This window comes from Typopeltis vanoorti, chromosome 25 (genome assembly GCF_054136105.1).
Source record: "Typopeltis vanoorti isolate ZY-2024b chromosome 25, IOZ_Tvanoo_1.0, whole genome shotgun sequence".
Classification (NCBI taxonomy): domain Eukaryota; kingdom Metazoa; phylum Arthropoda; class Arachnida; order Uropygi; family Thelyphonidae; genus Typopeltis; species Typopeltis vanoorti.
In genome coordinates this window covers 4,161,468-4,181,915 of record NC_143573.1, presented here as the reverse complement: position 1 = coordinate 4,181,915, position 20,448 = coordinate 4,161,468, and the positions used below count along the sequence as shown (strand labels likewise).

Here is a 20,448-nt window from a genome sequence, read left to right as displayed (position 1 = left end):
CAATCATTCTTCTTGCACTTGCCAAGCTCAACTGTCTAAACATCTCCTGATCCCCACCCTCTGTGCTCCTTGGTTTGTAGCAACACTCCATTAAATATCCTGTCTTGCCCACCTCTACCTCACACCATATACTTTCAAAATCATTATTGTCACTGCCTTCCAAAGCCTCCACTCTTAGAAGACATGTCGTCATTTAACATAAGCAGTACTCCACCACCACCACGCTTTCCCTTCCTATCCTGCCAAAAAATGCTGTACCCTGCTACTTCTATTCCTGTTATTATATCCTCTTCTATCAACCACATCTCTGTGATCCCAATAATCTTTGGCCAGGCTGATGTAATCAGCACCACCAATTCCTCTCCTTTATTCTGGATACTCCTGGCATTAGTGTAAAGCATAAAAATGCCTTTGTTTCTATATCCAACATTATCCCCTCTAGACTCCACTGGGCTCAGTGTTACCTGATGTCGTCCCCCTTCTCCCAAGTACCATTTCCACAAGAGGCCACCCCTGCTACCATTCACCCTGGGCATTCTAGTTTCCCTGCATTGACACACTGACTCGTTCAGAACAGCAATCTCTCACATACATCCTTCCTCATTCAAATGCAAGCGGTCTCTCACATACAATTCCTTTCTGTCCTCAAACACCCTCTAAGCATCCACATATTCCAATCCTCTCTTCTGACACATTCTAGCTATTATGTTATTCAATATTTCTGCTCTTCTACTCAGCTCGTCACAATCATACTTAGGCAACACGCACACTATCTTTCCTCTCTGCATCTTCTTTCGTACAACCACAAGCAACAATCTCATATCTCTAGCTGCCCAATTTACATTACCTCTCAAGTCATTTGTTCCTACCATCACAATCATCTCATCCACCCTTTCACCCCTCTTAATTGCCATAGCCACAGTTTCTATCGTTCCTCCAGGCAAACACTCCTCACACATCCTATTTTGCATACCACAGAACATTGAGTACCCATACATTACACCTCTTACCACTGTGTTCCTTGATTGCTCACATGCATCTCTCACTCTCTCTCCTCTAACACTTTCTCTCTGTGTTCCCCTACTTACCTGCCTCCCTTGCATTCTTCTCATTCCCTCTCTTCTCTTCTATTATTCCCATAACTCTCTCTCATTCTCTCTTCCAAATTAGCATATTACTAAAACAAAGCACCCCTTAACAAATCCATGTTGACTCTCACAGATAACATTACCCTCATCAGCCCAATGCTGGATACGGTCCCTCAATAATTTCTCTTCTGATGTCGAATTCCCATAACTCTAACCCTAACCTAACCTTTCCATACTCCTCGCTCTCATTATTTTATTCATATTTCTCTTGCTATTCTCGCCCTGTCATACCACTCATCTCTCTACATGGAGAATCTCCCATCTCTGACTCAATAAGGTCAGTTATATTCATCTCTAACTCACCAAGTTCCTCCCATTGCCTGCATTTTGCACATATACATATTTCCCCTTCTCTCACCTGCCACATATACAACCGCCAAGACGCATACATTCCACAAGTCCCGCATGCTACAAAATCTCGCATTATATCATGCAAAATAAAATCCTTAAATGGGGGAGGACTTGGTGATATGCCATTTGTAATTTTAATTGCCGTTGCCGCCATTATTCAAAATAGTATCGAGGAACTATTACAACTAAACACTAACTAAATATAAGTATTTTTACAAACAAAGGTGTTTGCAGCCTTTCAGCTTCCCTTTTCACCATACTTATGATCGTCTCCTCTTGGCCTGGGATGTTCTCCTGATTCTCAGTAGGGATCATCTTTAACTTATTGAGTGCAGTGTCAAGCTGCTCAATAAGAGGTTGTTGCATTTTCTCGATCTCCTGTTTGACAATAGAACGAACCTCGTTGGCATCACGGGGTTTAAGGTTAATGCTACAGATTGATTCTGTCTCGAGTTTCTCTTCATTTCTTTGGCATCTTTGTCTCTCCTTCCTATCTATCTCTGTTTTGTTTGGTGCGTGGTCCTTATTAGTATCCCTGTTGTCTCTGATCACGTTGACAGAGCCTATGGCAGTTGCAGGCGAATATCTCCAAGCAACTGTTCTCTCTCTAATACTACATCATAGCAGCTTTTCAGATTACTTTTTCTTTTTCCCAAATGCTATTTCTTTCAGATCTTGCTTTAGCCCGATTCGGAAGTGTTGAAAAACGGCCCAATCGAGGTGACATCTTTCCTCGTCGGGTACACTTAAGGTGTTCGCCAGAGTGATTAGCCTGTTGTAAAATTCATTAACTCCTTCTTTTTCTTTCTGGACTACCGGTTGGGTCCAACATTTTTTGTTTTTGAAAACTGGGAGATTAGGGCTTCTTTAAATCTTTGGTATTCTAGTGTTTGCTTTAGTATGGGCAATGAGTAGAAAAGGGATTTTGCCCTATCAACTAGTTTGCTGCGAAGGAGAACGAGTAGCTGAAAGTCACTCCAACGTCCTATTTTTCTCTACATAGTCAAAAAAATGCGCTAATATCATCAGTATCATCCCTGGAGAATGATCTGTTTGGGTTTATGCTTTTTAAGAAATCGGGGTAACTCAGTTCTGAACTCGATGGTGTAGTACTACCTGTACTCTTGGCTTACTCTATCTATTATTTTTGCACTGCCTGGTTTTTGTGTTTGAGATCGAGATCTACTCACTGTGATAGATCAAAATTATTGTGCATTTTTCTTTGGACCTAGTAACATCCTGTCAGCTACGCCATTGTTAGACTGGTGCTTCTTTTGAATATGACTTATCAATTGCTTCCTTGAGGCCAGGGATCCTAAATTTCTACCTGGGTCATGGACTCTAAAAAATTTATTTGTTCTGCGCCAGTTAGAGTTGTCTATCTTAATAAACTGTGGGCCCTTACCCTGATCTAGAAAACTATCCTGCTTGACTCTAATCAGGCAGGATGGTGTCCGGATTTTTTTGGAGATTGCAGTCGTGCCCTTTTCTAGCCTTAGTATTACTTAATCACTCTTTCCCCTTTTTGTCACGGTCCGTATTCTGGTGAGTGGTAATGTCGTTCTCAAACACAATTCGATGACCAGGATTCAACTATAAACATAAAGTTTTATTTTATACTATCAGTATACATGAAACATAAATCAATCAATTCGTTAATTCCCTTAAATTAGATTAAACACTTTACGTAGCATTACATGACAATTTCAGAATATGACATATCTATTATCATCTAAAAGAGGGCATGCACATAGGTATATACTAAGAATTGTCTAGACATGTATCTTTAGAGAGACAGCTAAGGTAACATACACATACAAATTCTTTTGCAAGGATCACATAACATGGCTCTTCGGACTACCAGTCCAATGTCCTTAAAAGTTCCATATAGTCTCAGTCTTCCTTTCTGCAAATGTGCTTAAACCGAATTTTTCATTCAACGCTCCCTCTTGAACTTTAGATAGGTCAAAATTACCTTACCATTTCTTGCAGCATACAGTCTCACTCAATCACCATGTGCGAGTCACGTGCATATCCTGGTTGGACCTTTGTTCACTCTGCAGATTGCTTTCCCATCTCATGGATTGACGTGCACTGGATTTTCACCGTCGTTGGGAAACATCTGAGGTGCTTGTCTGGAACTTCTGTACCCTACAGGAGGGACATCACGGTTCGGGTTTCATTTTGGATCCGAGCCTTTTACCCCATCGGTCTGCACTTGGAGGTCTTTTTTTGTTGGACCTCCTTCTCACTTCATACCTCTTTCACCCTCTTCCCAACTCTCTCGATTTTCTGACCATCAACTCCCTTTTTCTCCTGCAGCTTACAGTCACGGTCGGATCGAAGACTTTCATCTCGAACCTGTGAGGAGAGCTCCTCCCAGAGAATTTGCGAAATCTTGTTTGTAAGGTTCAACAATGGGTTTATCGAGACCTTATAGCTCTTAGTCATCACTGTAGCATGCACAGTTTCATAGCATCTGTCCTTGGGTTGATTGTCAACATTTCCCTTTTTTTTTTTGTTTGTTGCAACTTACACATATTATTCTTCTGTTTCTGTTTACATATATTATTTTCCACTTCCAATTTACACACATATATTTTCCTTTTAATTCACACATATTAATATTTTACAATGTTTCCTCTCCATTGGGTGAATAGATATACACTTAATAGACAATTATATGATACACTTCACCCCCTTTATTTCGTTCTAGTACAGTTTTCACCAGCAGTACAGGTATTTTCTTTATTTAGGCTCCGTTCTTGTTAGATCCTGAATGAGGGTCTGTCTAGCAGAGGCAGGCCTCATTCACGACCTAACAGTGTGCTTCATGACTCTTGACAAGATTAGCAATGTTGGGTTCAAAATTAGTAAGTTTCAGCCTTAAATCGCCATGGAATTCTATATCTAGCTTTCTTTGTTTTGTTAAAATGGAATTAACATGACTGAAACCAGCTTCAACCATGTACGAGCTTGGAAATGCAAGCAAATAGGGGAGTACCACTGCAGGAAGTTTTGGATATTTTTCTACAACATTTATATTCATCCAAAAGTAACTTAAAGTCCTATTTTTAAAAAGCATCTTAGCTTCAAGATCAACTGACAATTCAATAAGTTCATCTTGTAAGTTACATTTGATATTTTCAATATCTGCAGAAAATGGCGTGATAACCCAATCTGGAATGTGCATGTTTTCAAAATCTGCAAAGAGCAATTTAAAATTAAATATAACCCTAATGAAAAAGAATATTTTTCATTATGGTTTCAATTACCTCTTTGATTGCGGGTATAACAATGTCCTCTGCAATTGTATATGGTTTTCCTTTTTTTGATATATTAAAAGAAATATTGTAGGAGGCTGTTAATCCTTGTTTATTGTCAGCTTTGGCAGGTGCTTTCATACATGACTTTACAGTTGGTTGATGTGTGTATTTCTCTTTCAGTTCTTTAAAAAGTCAAGATCTTTATCTTTCTTATCAGAATGGAGTCTTTGAAGATGATCTTTCATTTTTGCTGGTTTCATTGCACCGTTACTAAAAGTTTTTTCACAAAGAAGACACATAGGCCTCGTTTCGTTTCTTAATGAAGCAATAAACCCAAGTTTCAAATATTCTAACGAATATTGTCTTTTTAGAATCTGAAGCTGCCACTGTGGCTACTGAGGTTGTAACAAAATAATTAAAACTGAAGTCAGTAAGCAAAAGTAATAAGTCTAAATAATATACCTACTCACGTATTTCTATAGGATGTACAAAACTACCAGCCTTGCTCAACTCTTCAACATAGAGAAGTTTAGTTCGTGAATGAATAACGATTGAATTATAATATGTTGATGAATTTTAGAACATTAACGCTCACTTGTATGTCGATGTGCAAAAATGAGACAGATCGAATACATGTAAGTATAAGTAAATAAGCAACCGTGCACGTGTTGAAATCTCGCTCCCGCCGTGCCGGCCGGGTGGGAACCACCGACATCCATTTATTGGTAAATATGTCATTTTGGCCTACTTGATTGATCTCCGTAACTATTTTCATGACCTTGCTTCAGCTTCATCTTACAGGTCCTATTCATGTCACTGTTCCCACGAATCACTCTTAATTGCGTTGCCATTCAGGATGGAGGTAATCCAAGTTAACCAAATTAAATATTACCCGTACAATGATGTCTTATATTTTTCTATCAACCCCTAACAATGTTATATCGACCCCTGGGGGTCGATATCGACCACTTTGGTGACCACTGCCCTGAGAGTATTTGCAATGACAGAGTTCACCACTATGCATTCTTGTCATACCTGCAGTCAGGAATAGCTTTGCTGTTGACGAGCTACAAAGTTTTTCAGATAGCAATTATTAACTTTTTCAAATTCTTTACTAGCAACATTTACATAGATGGTAATTAGAATTTAAACTTATGTTCTATGTGTTAAAACTGAAGTGCTGAGAGAAACTCATGTTAGAAGCTTAATGGAGCATTGAGAAAGGATTAAAATATTTTCCAATCCATCTCAGTCACTGAGACATTTAAACAAAAATTCAAACATATAAAAAAAAAATTTAAACTGCTTTTCTCAATAACACAGTACTGAGTAGCTGTCACAGTTATAAGTGTGTTCTGATGCTAAATAGAAAACCATCAAAATATTACTGAGTTTAATAAATATATTTTTTATACTCTCTTGTTGTTGCTTATACCATAAAATATTATTATGAATCATCAATGACACCTAAGTCTTTTGCAACATAACTCTACTGTGACTATGGGTGTCAGAGATGGAAAGGGAAATTCAAAAGTACGACATCGAGTGATTATTATGGGGGACTTCAACTATGGAGATATAGACTAGAAGGAAGAAAGATCACATGCAGGAAGGAAATGGAATTTATACATGTACTAAGAGATAATTACTTGAAGCAGCATATGATGAAGGGAGACTAGGGGTATGAGAATACTGGATCTGGTTATAGGAGCAGAAGAGCTATCCATAACCAAGATGACCAAACTGCCTCTGATTACTGAAAGTGACCACGTAGTCTTGACTTGGGAGATTGTATGACACCAGGAATATTCTGTCAAGAAGGGATATATGTGGAACTACATGACAGGTGATTATGACAAGCTTAGGAAGAAGCTTAAATCTCTGCCATGGCATAAAATATGGCAGGGTGAGAATATTGGTAGTAAGAGGAAGAATGACTACAGAAGATTAACCTTAATGAGTTATGATGGTCACGAACTGACAGAAGCAGATAAAATATCCGAGTTACTGAGTGACCACTTTGCAAGGATATATCATCTAAGTGAGGTAACTGCTTTAACATATGTGACAGACACTAATGTGGGAACAGAGGTGGATGAATTGGAGGTTCTTAGGCTATTGCAGAATCTCAATGTAAATACATCCCTTCCAAACACATACAATTCACGATTGAGATTGAAAAGCAGAACACACTTCAGTTTCTAGATGCATCACACATCTTCCTTCTAGCAGTCTTCCCTTCACTGTTTACCAGAAACCTACACATACTGGCAAATATATACACAAACTCCCACCACCATCCAACACAAAAATTAGGTGTCATTAACACACTAAGAAAGAGGGCTTTGAAGATTTCCTCCAATGAACAAGTACTTAAAGATGAATTAAAAATTATCAGCAATACCTTCCTGAAAAATGGCTACAGCCAAAAGACTATCAACAAAATTCTTCACAAGACTACACTTAAAAACAAAAATAAACTAGACTACAATAAAACTGTAACCCTTCCATACATTAAAGGGATATCAGATAAAATAAACAGAATACTACAGAAATACAATCTTAAAGCCACCTTTAAACCTCCAGCAAAATTAAAGAACTTACTCAACTCATCCAAGGATCTACTCCCTCTGCTGGCCCACCCTGGAGTATTCAGTATTCACTGCACCTGTAATTTGCCATATATAAGAGAAACAGGACGCACAATTCCTATCAAAAAAGGAACATAAACAACACATTAAATTTAATAACTATGGTAAAGCTGGCCTTTCTGATCATGCCCTGAACACTTTACATAGAACTGACTGGAAAAGCACCTGCCTAATTACATCATACCAAAACATGGTATGAATGTAAATTTAAGGGGGACTGTGAAATTCCTATCAACCACCCTAATCTTAACAATAATGATGATGGTCTAAAAATCCCAAGAATATGGAAGGCACATATTCTACCCACATAACCGTTCTCCCAAAGATTTAATTATAAATAGGACTATAGGTAATCCAGGATTTTAAATCTAGTACTGTATAACAATTCTCATATTAAATTAGGACATCACTTTTGCTGTAATAAAACTATCTGTATGGGAAAAAAAAAAAAATTTTCCCCAATGTTGTCTTAAATAGAATATAGCTTTGATGCAGTAATTTTATTTCATTTATTTATTTTAATTTTATTTTCACTAGTGGTCAGGCCAGTAGAATAACTGTTGATCAAATCATTATCTCTTTAGCATACTGTGTGAAATGTAATATAGCTTCATGTTGGAGGCTTAATGGATTTTTTACAACACTCAAAAAGAATTAAAATAGAATTTAATACTTCCTATATTTCGTCCTAGTCACTAGGACATCTACGGGGATTACAAAAACAATTAATGTAACATATGCACAAATAACAAACAATACTAAGCCCAACCACGTGGGTGACACTAAAGTCCTATCTAGGTAGAGTGCCCTCTAAGGGCAGTAGTAGGTGTCCTGGAATGTAAGGTGGGAACTCTGGTGATGAGTGTTTCCCAAATCTTCGGAAGCTTAATGCAACCATATTTATTGAGATTTGGTTGGTTTTTGAGAGCTGCTGCTGCTTCTAAGAAAAGTCTCTCTTTCTTGAATTTGCTGTGGTGGAGCATGGTGGTTTTCTTCCATGATACTCTGTGGGTGGTGTCCAAAACATGGTCAGCCAAGCCTGAATGGCCATAGTTGTGTTTGAAGATGTAAGACTTGTGTTCCTCTAGACGGATGGATGCTGATCTGCCTGTCTGTCCAAAGTACGCCAGCTTACAGGAACAGGATACTTTGTAAACTCCAGGCAGAGAGAGAGGAGGGAGCTGATCTTTCGTAGAACGGATAAGGGTAGCCAGTTTGCGGTGGGGCTTATGTGCTGTGTGTAGATTGTACTGTTTTAGTATCTTGGCTATTTTTTCAGATGTGCCACGGATGTAGGGTATGGTGATGGCATTTTTAAAATCTTGTTGATGAGAAGGAAGGGGAATGGGGGGAGGAGTTGATTATTTTTTTGATACTGTGATCGCTGTAGCCATTGGAGAGGAAAGTGCTGTGTATGTGGTTAAGCTCATTAGTGAGGGCGGTTCCACTGGAACAAAGATTGTCGGCTCTCTTGGTAAGAGTTTTAATAATGCCATATTGTTGAGAGGGGTGGTGGTGGGAGAGTTTGTGAATGTATCTGCCTGTGTGTGTGGGTAGGCGTGTGACTAAGGTGTCTAGGAAGGGTAAACAATTGTTCTTTTCCTTTTCCATAGTGAACTGGATTCTTGGATGTAGACTATTGAGATGACTGAGGAAGGAGTCTAACGTGTCTGGGCCATGAGGCCAAATAGGGAACACATCATCTACATATCTTAGCCAGATAGAAGGTTTGAGTGGGGCTGAGTCTATGGCTCGTTTTTCAAAATCTTCCATATAGAAATTGGCAAGGGGAGGTGAGAGGGGGGGAACCCATGGCAGTTCCCTCTATCTGCTTGTAGATTTTGTTGTTCCAAGAGAAATACCCAGAGTTAATGGCAAAGGAAAAGAGATCTAAGATGTCAGAGGGAAAAACGTTTTCTAAGAGAGATAAGGTGTCAATTAAGGGAATATTGATAAACAAAGAGGAGATATCAAAGCTTACCAATATGTCTGTCTTCTTCAAGGTTAACTTTTCTGTGAGGGCTTTAAAGTTTGTAGAGTGTTTTATATAGGAAGGGGACCTTCCGGTGAGGGGGATCAGAGAGTTGGCCAGCTGTTTAGATAGTCTATAGCAAGGTGCATTGGTAGCATCTACTATAGGCCTGAGTGGGGAATTGGGTTTGTGGATTTTTGGTAAACCGTATATTCGGGGGGGACGGGAGCGGAAAGGTTTAAGTTTTTTCGTGACATCAGGGGGCCAGGAAGATACTTTTTTGAGTAAAATTTTAAGTTTCTTAACTTGTGTTTTTGTGGGGTCGTGTTCTAGCGGGATGTAGGTAGCGCGATCGTGTGTGTGTGTGCACGCACACACACACACACACACACACATGTGTGTATACACACATACACACACACACACACACACACACACACGTGTGTGTGTGTGTGTGTGTGTGTGTATACACACATATATGTGTGTGTGTGTGTGTGTGTGTGTGTGTGTGTGTGTGTGTGTGTGTGTGTGTGTGTGTGTGTGTGTGTGTGTGTGTGTGTGCACACACACACAGAGACAAGCTATATTACACTACGTGTGTAGAGGCTTAAGTGCTGTGAGGACATCATGTTGGAGGCTTAATGGATTTTTTACAACACTGAAAAAGAATTAAAATAGAATTTAATACTTCCTATATTTCGTCCTAGTCACTAGGACATCTACGGGGATTACAAAAACAATTAATGTAACATATGCACAAATAACAAACAATACTAAGTGTGTGTGTATACACACATATATGTGTGTGTACACACACATATATGTGTGTGTACACACACACACACACACACACACACACACACACACACACATATATGTGTGTGTACACACACACACACACACACACATATATATATATTATTATTATTATTAAACAAGACCTCATGGAGTCAAAGACTCATCTAGGAGGTCCTTTTATCTCACCCACATCTCATCATACCGGGTCTTAAACACATTCAAACTCCCTGCAGACACCACACTCTCAGGCAAGGCATTCCAATCATTCACAACTCTGCACGAAAAAAACCTGCCTCTCACTCCCCTACTCACACCCTCTTTATACAGTTTCCAGGGATGACCTCTGGTTCTCCCCTGATCTCCCACTATTCTCTGTAGAACCTCTCCACCATTGATCCTATAACAACCCCTTACCAACTTGTAGGTCTCTATCATATCTCCCCTCTTCCTTCTCTCCACTAGACTCTGCAAATTACATCTTTTCAATCTTTCCTCATACTCGACATTCCAGCGGTCATAAACTACCTTAGTCAGTCGCCTTTGGACCCTTTCCAACATCTCTTCATCCTTCTGAAAACCAGGTGACCAAATCTGGGCACAATAGTCCATGTGTGGCCTAATCAAAGCCTTATACAATGGAACAAGAATCTCCCTACTTCTACACGTCAGTGTCCTCCTCATCATTACCAGAAGTCTTTGTGTTGTCTTCACAATTTTGGCGATGTGTCCCCTAAATTTTAGATCCTTATCCACTATCACTCCCAGATCTCTTATTTCCTCTACTTCCAACAATATATTCTCACCAAGCATAAATTCTGCATCCCATCTTTGTTTTCCAAATTTTAAAACCGTACATTTTGCAACATTGAACTCACATCCCCATTTGCTTGCCCAATCACTCAATTTATTCAAGTCTTCTTGCAAGGCCACAACATCTTCACTACTCTTTATGGTTCGTCCCAACTTTGCATCATCTGCAAACAACTGAATATCTCCATCCAAATCTTCGCCAATATCATTAATATACAAGTTAAATAGTAATGGCCCTAAAACAGATCCCTGAGGCACTCCACTAGTGACTTTCCTTTTCCTGGATATTGCACCCCCATACACAACTTGTTGATACCTATCAGATAGCCAGTCTCCAATCCAATGCACTAATCTAATATCCAACCCCATCTGCTCTAGTTTGACTGTCAACTTATCATGAGGTACTCTATCAAAAGCTTTTGCAAAATCCAAATATATTACTGTGTATGCTTCTCCTCTGTCCAAGGAAGCAGTCACTTTATTGTAATAAGTAAGTAGATTACTAAAACACGACCTCCCTTTAGCAAATCCATGCTGTCCATCAAAGATTATACCATTGTTGTCAACCCAACTCTGGATCCTAGTTCTCACAAGCTTCTCCAACAACTTAACCACAACACCTGACACACAGATAGGCCTATAGTTTGATGCTTGAGTTCGATCACCTCCTTTATGAAGTGGCACAATCTTGCCCTCCTTCTACTCTTTAGGGATTTGACCAAGTGCAAGACTCGTATTAAAAAAATATGTCAAGGCAGGTGTCAACTCTCTGGCACATTCCTTCAGAATACGCGGTGATATATTATCAAGTCCCACAGCCTTATTTACATCTAGTTTACTCAACTCCCCAAACACCTCTTGCTCACTTACAGTCAGTCTCTCCTCCCCATCATCAACTGCTCTTAATCTCTCCATGAAGTCACAATCACAAGATTGAAAGATCTTTATGAACTGCTCATTAAGTATCTCCACCACACATTCTGCAACATCTGTTTTTATACCATGAGGTATAAAAACAGCTGTTTTTATACCACATATATACATGTGTGTGTGTGTACTCCAGATGATGACCTTAATATGAAGATTGAAATGTCAGGAAATTAAAATAATTATTTCTAACACAGTTACATAGTCCATAATTTGTCTAAAATGAAATTAATGTAAGTACAGCTGTGGGATTAGATGGGACATCAGCTCGGGTTTTGCGAGAACGTGAAAGGGAACTGGCAAAGCCTCTGACTAGGCTCTTTAAGTTACAAATCTGGTAGAGTTCTAAGAGAGTGGAAAGAGAGCAAACTAATTCCCTTGAATAAGGGAGGTTTAAAGAATGCAATAGCAAATTACAGACCAATAAGTATCTCAGGTGTGGTGGTAAAAGAACTGGAAAAATTGGTCAAAAAGAGAATTCGAGAATGGGTGGATAAAAATATGATACTGTATGAGGGGCAACATGGCTTTCTGAAGGGTCAGTCATGCCTTAAGTAATTTACTATCTTTTATAATAGAGTAACAGCAGAGTTGGATAAAGGAAATAACTACAAGATGATTCTGCTAGATCTTGCAAAGGAATCTGACAGAATACCATATGGAACTCTGTTATGCAAATAAGAACAAATGAGGATGGATATGATGTGTGGATAAGTGAGTGGCTGCAGAGATATCAAAACATGGTATATGGAGGGACTGAATCAAGGCAAACACAGGTAACTAGTGGTGTGCTGCAAGGTTCAGAGCAGGAACCACAACCATTTAATTTTTTCATAAATGATATATAGGAAATAACTCAAACAAAAATATTCAGTGTTTTCCGATGATGTGAAATTAGAGAAAGTAATAGTTAATCAAGGTAATGTGGAGCATTTGCAGGACGATTTAATTAGGCTGTCAGTATGGACAAAAGATAATGTGTGTCAGTTTAATGGAGAAATGTAAAGTTATGCATTTTGGGATAAATAGATTACAAGCTGTATATCACATTGATAGCACTGTACTCTAGAAAATAGATGAAGTTAGAGATTTAGGAATGGTAATAGATAGAGAGTTAAAGTTTAGAGGACATATTGCTAAGGTAGCCCATAAGATTACTTGGCTATTGAAGAACACATTATTATTATTATTACCCCAAGATCTCATGGAGTCAAAGACTCATCTGGAAGGTCCTTTTATCACACACACATCTCATCATACCGTGTCTCAAACACACTCAAACTCCTTGCAGACACCACACTCTGAGGCAAGGCATTCAAATCATTCACAACTCTGCACGAAAAAAACCTGCCTCTCACTCCCCAATTCACACTCTCTTTATACAGTTTCCAGGGATGACCTCTGGTTCTCCCCTGATCTCTCACTATTCTCTGTAGAACTTCTCCACCATTGATCCTATAACAGCCCCTTACCAACTTGTAGGTCTCTATCATATCTCCCCCTCTTCCTCCTGTGCACCAGACACTGCAAATTACATCTTCTCAATCTTTCCTCATACTCGACATTCCAGAGGTCAGAAACAACCTTAGTCAGTTGCCTTTGGACCCTTTCCAACATCTCTTCATCCCTTCTGAAAACCCGGTGACCAAATCTGGGCACAATAGTCCATGTATGCCTAATCAAAGCCTTATACAACGGAACAAGAATCTCCCTACTTCTACACGTCAGTGCCCTCCGCATCATTCCCAGAAGCCTTTGTGTTGTCTTCACAATTTTGGCAATGTGTCTCCTAAATTTTAGATCCTTATCCACTATCACCCCCAGATCTCTTATTTCCTCTACCTCCAACGATATATTCTCAGCAAGCATAAATTCTGCATCCCATCTTTGTTTTCCAAATTTTAAAACCTTACATTTTGTAACATTGAACTCACGTCCCCATTTCCATGCCCAATCACTCAATTTATTCAAGTCTTCTTCTAAGGCCACAACATCTTCACTACTCTTTATGGTTCGTCCCAACTTTGCATCATCTGCAAACAACTGAATATCTCCATCCAAATCTTTGCCAATATCATTAATATACAAGTTAAACAGTAATGGCCCTAAAACAGATCCCTGAGGCACTCCACTAGTGACTTTCCTTTTCCTGGATATCGCACTCCCATACACAACTTGTTGATACCTATCAGATAGCCAACCCCATCTGCTCTAGTTTGACTGTCAACTTATCATGAGGTACTCTATCAAAAGCCTTTGCGAAATCCAAGTATATTACTGTGTATCCTTCTGCTCTGTCCAAGGAAGCAGTCACTTTATTGTAATAAGTAGATTACTAAAACATGACATCCCTTTTAGTAAATCCATGCTGTCCATCAAAGATAATACCATTGTTGTCAACCCAACTCTGGATCCTAGTTCTCACAAGCTTCTCAAACAACTTAACCACAACACCTGACTCACCTATAGTTTGATGCTTGAGTTTGATCACCTCCTTTATGAAGTGGCACAATCTTGCCCTACTTCCACTCCTTAGGAACTTGACCAAGTGCAAGACTCGTATTAAAAAATATGTCAGGTGTCAACTCCCTGGCACATTCCTTCAGAATACGTGGTGATACATTATCAAATCCCACAGACTTATTTACATCTAGTTTACTCAACTCCCCAAACACCTCTTGCTCACTTACAGTCAGTCTCTCCTCCCCATCATCAACTGCTCTCAATCTCTCCATGAAGTCACATTCACAAGATTGAAAGATCTTTATGAACTGCTCATTAAGTATCTTCACTACACATTCTGCAAAAGCTGTCTTTATACCATTTTCTCCAATCAATGTCATCCTTCCATAATCATTCTTTCTTTTGCTGGCTACATATCGAAAGAACTCCCTAGGATTCTTTTTGGCTTTAGCTAACTGCTGTTCATACTTCTCTTTAGCTACTCTCTCACCAACCAAGTCACACTCCTTGTCTGGTCTTTGTAGACCTCATGAAATTGGTTACTTCCACTTCTCTTATGCTTCCTCCACAATGCCCTTTTTCTCTGTATTGCATGCTTAATCTCTTTATTTCCATCTCACACCTAACTTATTTAACCTTCTCACCCTTGGAATACATTTAGACATTGCATCTACTAGATAGTTTTGAAAATCCCCCAAGCTGCATTGATCTCTTTTCCAGCTAACTCCTTATTCCACGCTACACCCGCAAGCTCTCTCCTGAACTCTTCGTAATCACCCCCCCCCCTTATAGTTCCACATATACCCTTTTCTCACAGGGGTCCTCGCACTCCTGGCAATCACCCAGGTAATCACCTCATGATCACTCTCACCAATTGGTGGATGATTTGACACCTCATTTATAATTACATCCTCTGATGAGATGACCAAATCCAAGACCCTTAATCCTCGTGTGCCCTCTGTTACATACTGTCTGAGGTAGTTATCCCTCAAAAACTCAAGAAACTCATTTTCTTTACTTCCAGTTGCTATCTCATCATTCCAGTCTATATTGCCATAATAAAAATCACCCATAATGATCACCCTTTTCTTATTTGCACATTAACAAGTAGAGATAAAGAAGTTGTTATTCCTCTTTATAAGGCCTTGATACTTCCACATCTGGATTACTGTGCTCAAGTCTGGTATCCTGGGTTTCTTGAGGATGAGGAAGTGGTGGAGAAAATTCAGAGGCAAGCGATGAAGATCATGAGTGGTCTGTGAAATGAAGATAGATTGGGGATGTGTGGTTTGCAGAAGTTGGTTGATAGGAGAAAGAGAGGGGATATGATAGAAACATTTCAATTGTTTAGAGGATTTTATAGGATTGATATAGAGAAAATGTTTCAGCACTTGGCTGGAGGGGTCAGAACAAGGAGTTAACTGTGGAAGTTGATTAAAGGTGTGGTTAGTAGGGGCGTGGGGACTAGATTCTTTGCTCGGAGAGTTGTGAATGAGTGGAATGGGTTGACAGAGTCAGCTGTGAGTGCTTTATTTGTTAATGGGCTCAAGGGGAGGTATGATAGATTGTTTTTCCTGTGGCAAGTCTTTGGACTCCATGGAAGAGCCCATAGAATATTCAGTTATTTGCTGATAATTCAAAATTGGGGAGGGCAATTGTTGATAAAGGTCATGCGGGATGGTTTAAATAAATTGCCACTCTCTGAGCAAAGGACAATGATTAAAGCTTACATACTGTACATTACATCGATGGATCTTGGGAGTAAACAGAGAGTTGAAGTTCAAAGGGCATATGGCAAAAGTTGGTAAAATAGCTTAAAGGTTTACTTGTATGTTGAAAAACACATTAATAAGTAAAGACCGGAGGTTTTTATCTCTCTTTATAAGGCTATGATTCAGCTGAATCTTAACTATTGTGCACAGATTTGGTCATCTGGGTTTCTAGAAGATCAGGAAGTGGTGGAAAGAATTTAGAGCTGGTGGCAGGTCTACAGAATGCTCCCTACAAGGGCAGGTTGCAGGCATATGGGTTGCAAGCTTTGCAACCCATAGTTCATAGGCAGAAACGTAAGTCATTAAAAGTTTTCTATAAGATCAACACAAGAAATTTTTTCTATAGATGATGAATAGAGACGGAGAAGTATCTGGTCACCAATGGAAGGTGTACAGACTAGATTTTTTTGCTTTGAGGGTGGTGAGTGAGTGGAATGGATTGCCAGAATTAGTGAAAGAGTTTAAGGAGGTATGACAGATATATGGTATGTATAAAGATCAATGTGGACCTTCTGTAATGTGCCATCTGACCCAATAAAGTTACTCACTTACTTATTCTTTGAAACTTTAACACTTTGAAAACTGCCACCCATGCCTCAGTGTACTCTTGTGCAAAATACTGTGCTCCAGTGTACTATCTGAGTCATCATTTCAGCAAGGTCGACATGCAACTTAACTATAACATGAGAATCATCACAGATTGCATAAAATCTACTACACCTGTTGAGTGGCTACCAACACTCTAACATCATACCACCAGACATATGAGGAGGAAAGATGCCACTAACAAAGAGGGGATAAAATGTATGGGAAATAACAACTTACCCATTCATGAGGACCTCTAAAATCTACCACCTATTCACTTAAAATCCCACGACACAATCTGTAAAAATCAGCAACCATATACATATTCTCCTGAAACTGAATGAAAGAATCGCCGGCTTACTTCAACAATAAAAAATGGACACCTCATTACAGATCCCATAATAGAGCCCCTTCGTTTTGACCTGCCCAGATGACAATGGAGCACACTCGACTGCCTGTGGACATGCCATGGCAGATGTGCTACTATGATGTATAAGTGGAGCCTGTGTCAATCTCCAACATGTGACTGTGGTGCTGATCAACAGACCGTCAATCATTTTATTCAGGACTGTCCACCATGGAGTTTTCAGGGCACACTGATGGACCTCCAGGCTACCCCAGACGCAATCCAATGGATCAGATACAATTTAAACTTCAATTTGTGATTTTTAGCATAAAGTTTTAGTGTGTGTGTATATATATATATATATATATATATAGTACCATCGATAGGGTGTAGCATAGAGGCAGCCTGCTTCACGGCGTGGCTTAATAAGGACGCTCGTTCAGCCATATTGCAGTAGGCGGCGTCACTCCGCTAACTATTCCTGTTAGCGTAGCAAGTGTGGAAAGAAGTTTTTCCAAGCTTAAACTGATTAAAAATTGCTTGCAAACAGCAATAACCCAAGAAAGATTGGTTGGTCTAGCAACTATATTGATAGAGGCAAACATAGCTTATAATTTAAATTTAGACGAGCTCATAAACAATTTTATTGTGCAATATCCCCATAGAGCAAACATTTAATTAATATTATTATGTAATCATTTTGCATTAACGTTTCCCTTGTAATAAAAACAAAATAGCAATTGGAGATTTTCTTATATTTTTGTCATAATCCATCAGGGGCGATATTTGTTTGCCTCAGGGCACGATCTAATCTGGCGATGGCCCGGTTTATATATATAGTCAGATAAATAGATAATGATATTAAGGTAACTGATATACCCACAAGAAAGAACATATGAGGATATAAGAACATAAGTTACCTTCATAATTTTGCTACTAGTATGTTCTTTCTTGTGGTTATATCAGTTGCTTTAATATCATTTTTGTTCTAGGTGTTTATCAGAACATTCCAGTTCACCACCACCTTGTACAGATAACAGGTATATTGTCAAATGGCAAAGTTTATCCTTAGGTTAACACATAAAGGTTGCCAGTTGCTTGTGTGATGTATAGTGATCGAGACCACATTTATATGCTATCTAAGCTGCATTTTCAGAAGTACTCCAGATACTGACTATTTCGAAATTTAATAAATTTACTGTTTAAAAGGGTGAATAAGTGTCAACACAGGATATCTTAGTGGAATCCTTCAAATAACCTGTAAGCCAGTACAATGGTACTGGTCAAGGAGTCCTTGTTGGCTGTCCAACCTGTTCCTTACAGGCTATTATTATTATTACAATTATTATTATTACAATAATAATAATAACCTGGAAGGAATGTGGACAGCCAATTTCACCTTCTTGTGGGAATCCACCTGGGCAAACAAGGATGGGATGGCAATCTGAGGAGAGTTAGTTGACCAAAATATTTAGTGCTGGCTTAAATCACAAACAAAAATGATGGCTCAACATGATGAAAATACCATACTTGATGGGACATTGATTGGTTAAACAAGACACCAATTTTCATCAGTGAATCAAACAGAACATGAAGTCAGTGAATGAAACAAATTCAAACTCAATAAAATGAAGACATGCACTACTAGTGGAACACTAATGGAACAAATTCAAACAGCAGAAATCAATTAGAGAAGTAATAAGAGAAAGGAAATTGGGTATTACTAACACAAAGAAGATTAAAACAAGAAACATACAGCCAAATAATAAATACAAGATGTTATTATTATTACATGACACCTTCGGGTAGTCCAAAGACTCATCGAGGGAGGGCACCTACTCTACAACTCTCTGTTTCCACTCAATCCACCAACTATACAATGAACCGCAACTACCATCATCATCTACACCAATGCTATCTACCACCCACCACTAGTATTTTCACAGACAATCACGAACATCCATGCCCATGGCAGGATTCGAACTAGCAGCCTTTTGGCTGGAGAGCAGATATGCTAACCACTCGTCCAACCAGGCCGATGCTATATTCAAGAGCAACGATCAGAGAAAAAGAGAGAAGCTATGGTATTCAATACTACATTTATAATTCAGCAGGCATTTCAAGTAAAGTGATGTCAGGACATTTCAAAATAGTAAACTAGAACCTCTGTGGGGCCATAGGCATGAATAAAGGGTAAAAAGTAGAGGAATTTTCGGAGTGAAACATACTAATGGAGCCAAATTTATTACAGTGGCATTTATACAATACTTCGGCTCTCCCCAACTTTTGGGTTCTTTCATTCTTGAATTCCTGGATTACAGACCTGTAATATTTACTTGTATTATATATTGCTTCCATGCAGATTCATATATTGTCCCATGAATAACAAATTAGAGAAATTTTGAGGAAAATGAGAATAACTTTCTATTACGTAACAGAAAAACTTCACTTTTTCTTTTATGACAACCAATATCCCAAGAAAGTAATGCAATCTACAATCCCCTAATCGCCACGAAACAGCGCTTTCTTACCCATCTAACATATTTTCTGGAGGATATCTCTCATCGTAAGATGTGGCTACAGCAATCTGCATTCCGCTTTTGATTGTGTTAAGATTATCCATTTAAAGCAACGCGTTTGGATGTTAATGCACGAACAGTAAAAACATACACAGATAAGAGAATCACACATACTTCGTACTCCTGCGCAATATGAAAAGCACAGTACCAAAAAAAAAAAATATATATATATATATATATATATATATATCACCATGGCTATATCACCATGGCTACAAACAGTAACGTCACACAAAAAAATATTTAGCGAAAAAAAAATAATTAGGGATGCAAAAACTACAGCTTGCAAACCAATTTGATCCATTTAATAATTATAATATCTTCTCAACAACCAAACGAAAAAAACATTATTATTGTTGTTGTTCGATAAAGAGCCAAGAGGCTATTTTTCCGGCGGCGTAAATTAAGTTATGGGGATAATTAATCCCTCATTATCGTAGTAATAATAATATATGGATACACCGGTCTGGCAATTCGTTAGTGGGGATATATGTAAATTCGTTTCACTTAAACCTTGGTATTCCAGGTCTACCTACTCACTGATGAGACCTCAATAAAAGGTCGAAGCCAGTTTGGGTAGTGACCTCTCCTCATAATGTAAAACAGTAACACATCTCCTAGGCAATGGCGGATTACCCATTAAGGCAATGAGACACGTGCCTAGGGGTCTCAGGCTTGTGGGGGGGGGGGGGGCATGCCAAGACATTTTCCTATAGTGTTTTAAAATAGATTAATGTTTTCAGTAAACATCACAAAAATCTTGATTATTTTAAGCGAAAA

At 38.8% G+C, this 20,448-nt stretch overlaps 1 protein-coding gene across 4 annotated transcripts in view; it reads right to left on the bottom strand.

The window, feature by feature from the left end:
- The window catches only part of LOC150092489 (uncharacterized), a 171,452-nt gene extending 151,667 nt beyond the window's left edge, over positions 1-19,785 (bottom strand). For all 4 annotated transcript variants that reach the window (XM_090414775.1, XM_090414774.1, XM_090414777.1 and 1 more), the window contains exon 1: positions 19,621-19,785. In XM_090414775.1, coding sequence (XP_090270901.1) covers positions 19,621-19,712 — 92 coding nt within the window. In that variant the 5' untranslated portion in view covers positions 19,713-19,785. The remainder of the gene's footprint in view (positions 1-19,620) is intronic.
- Between the last annotated feature and the right edge of the window lie 663 nt (positions 19,786-20,448).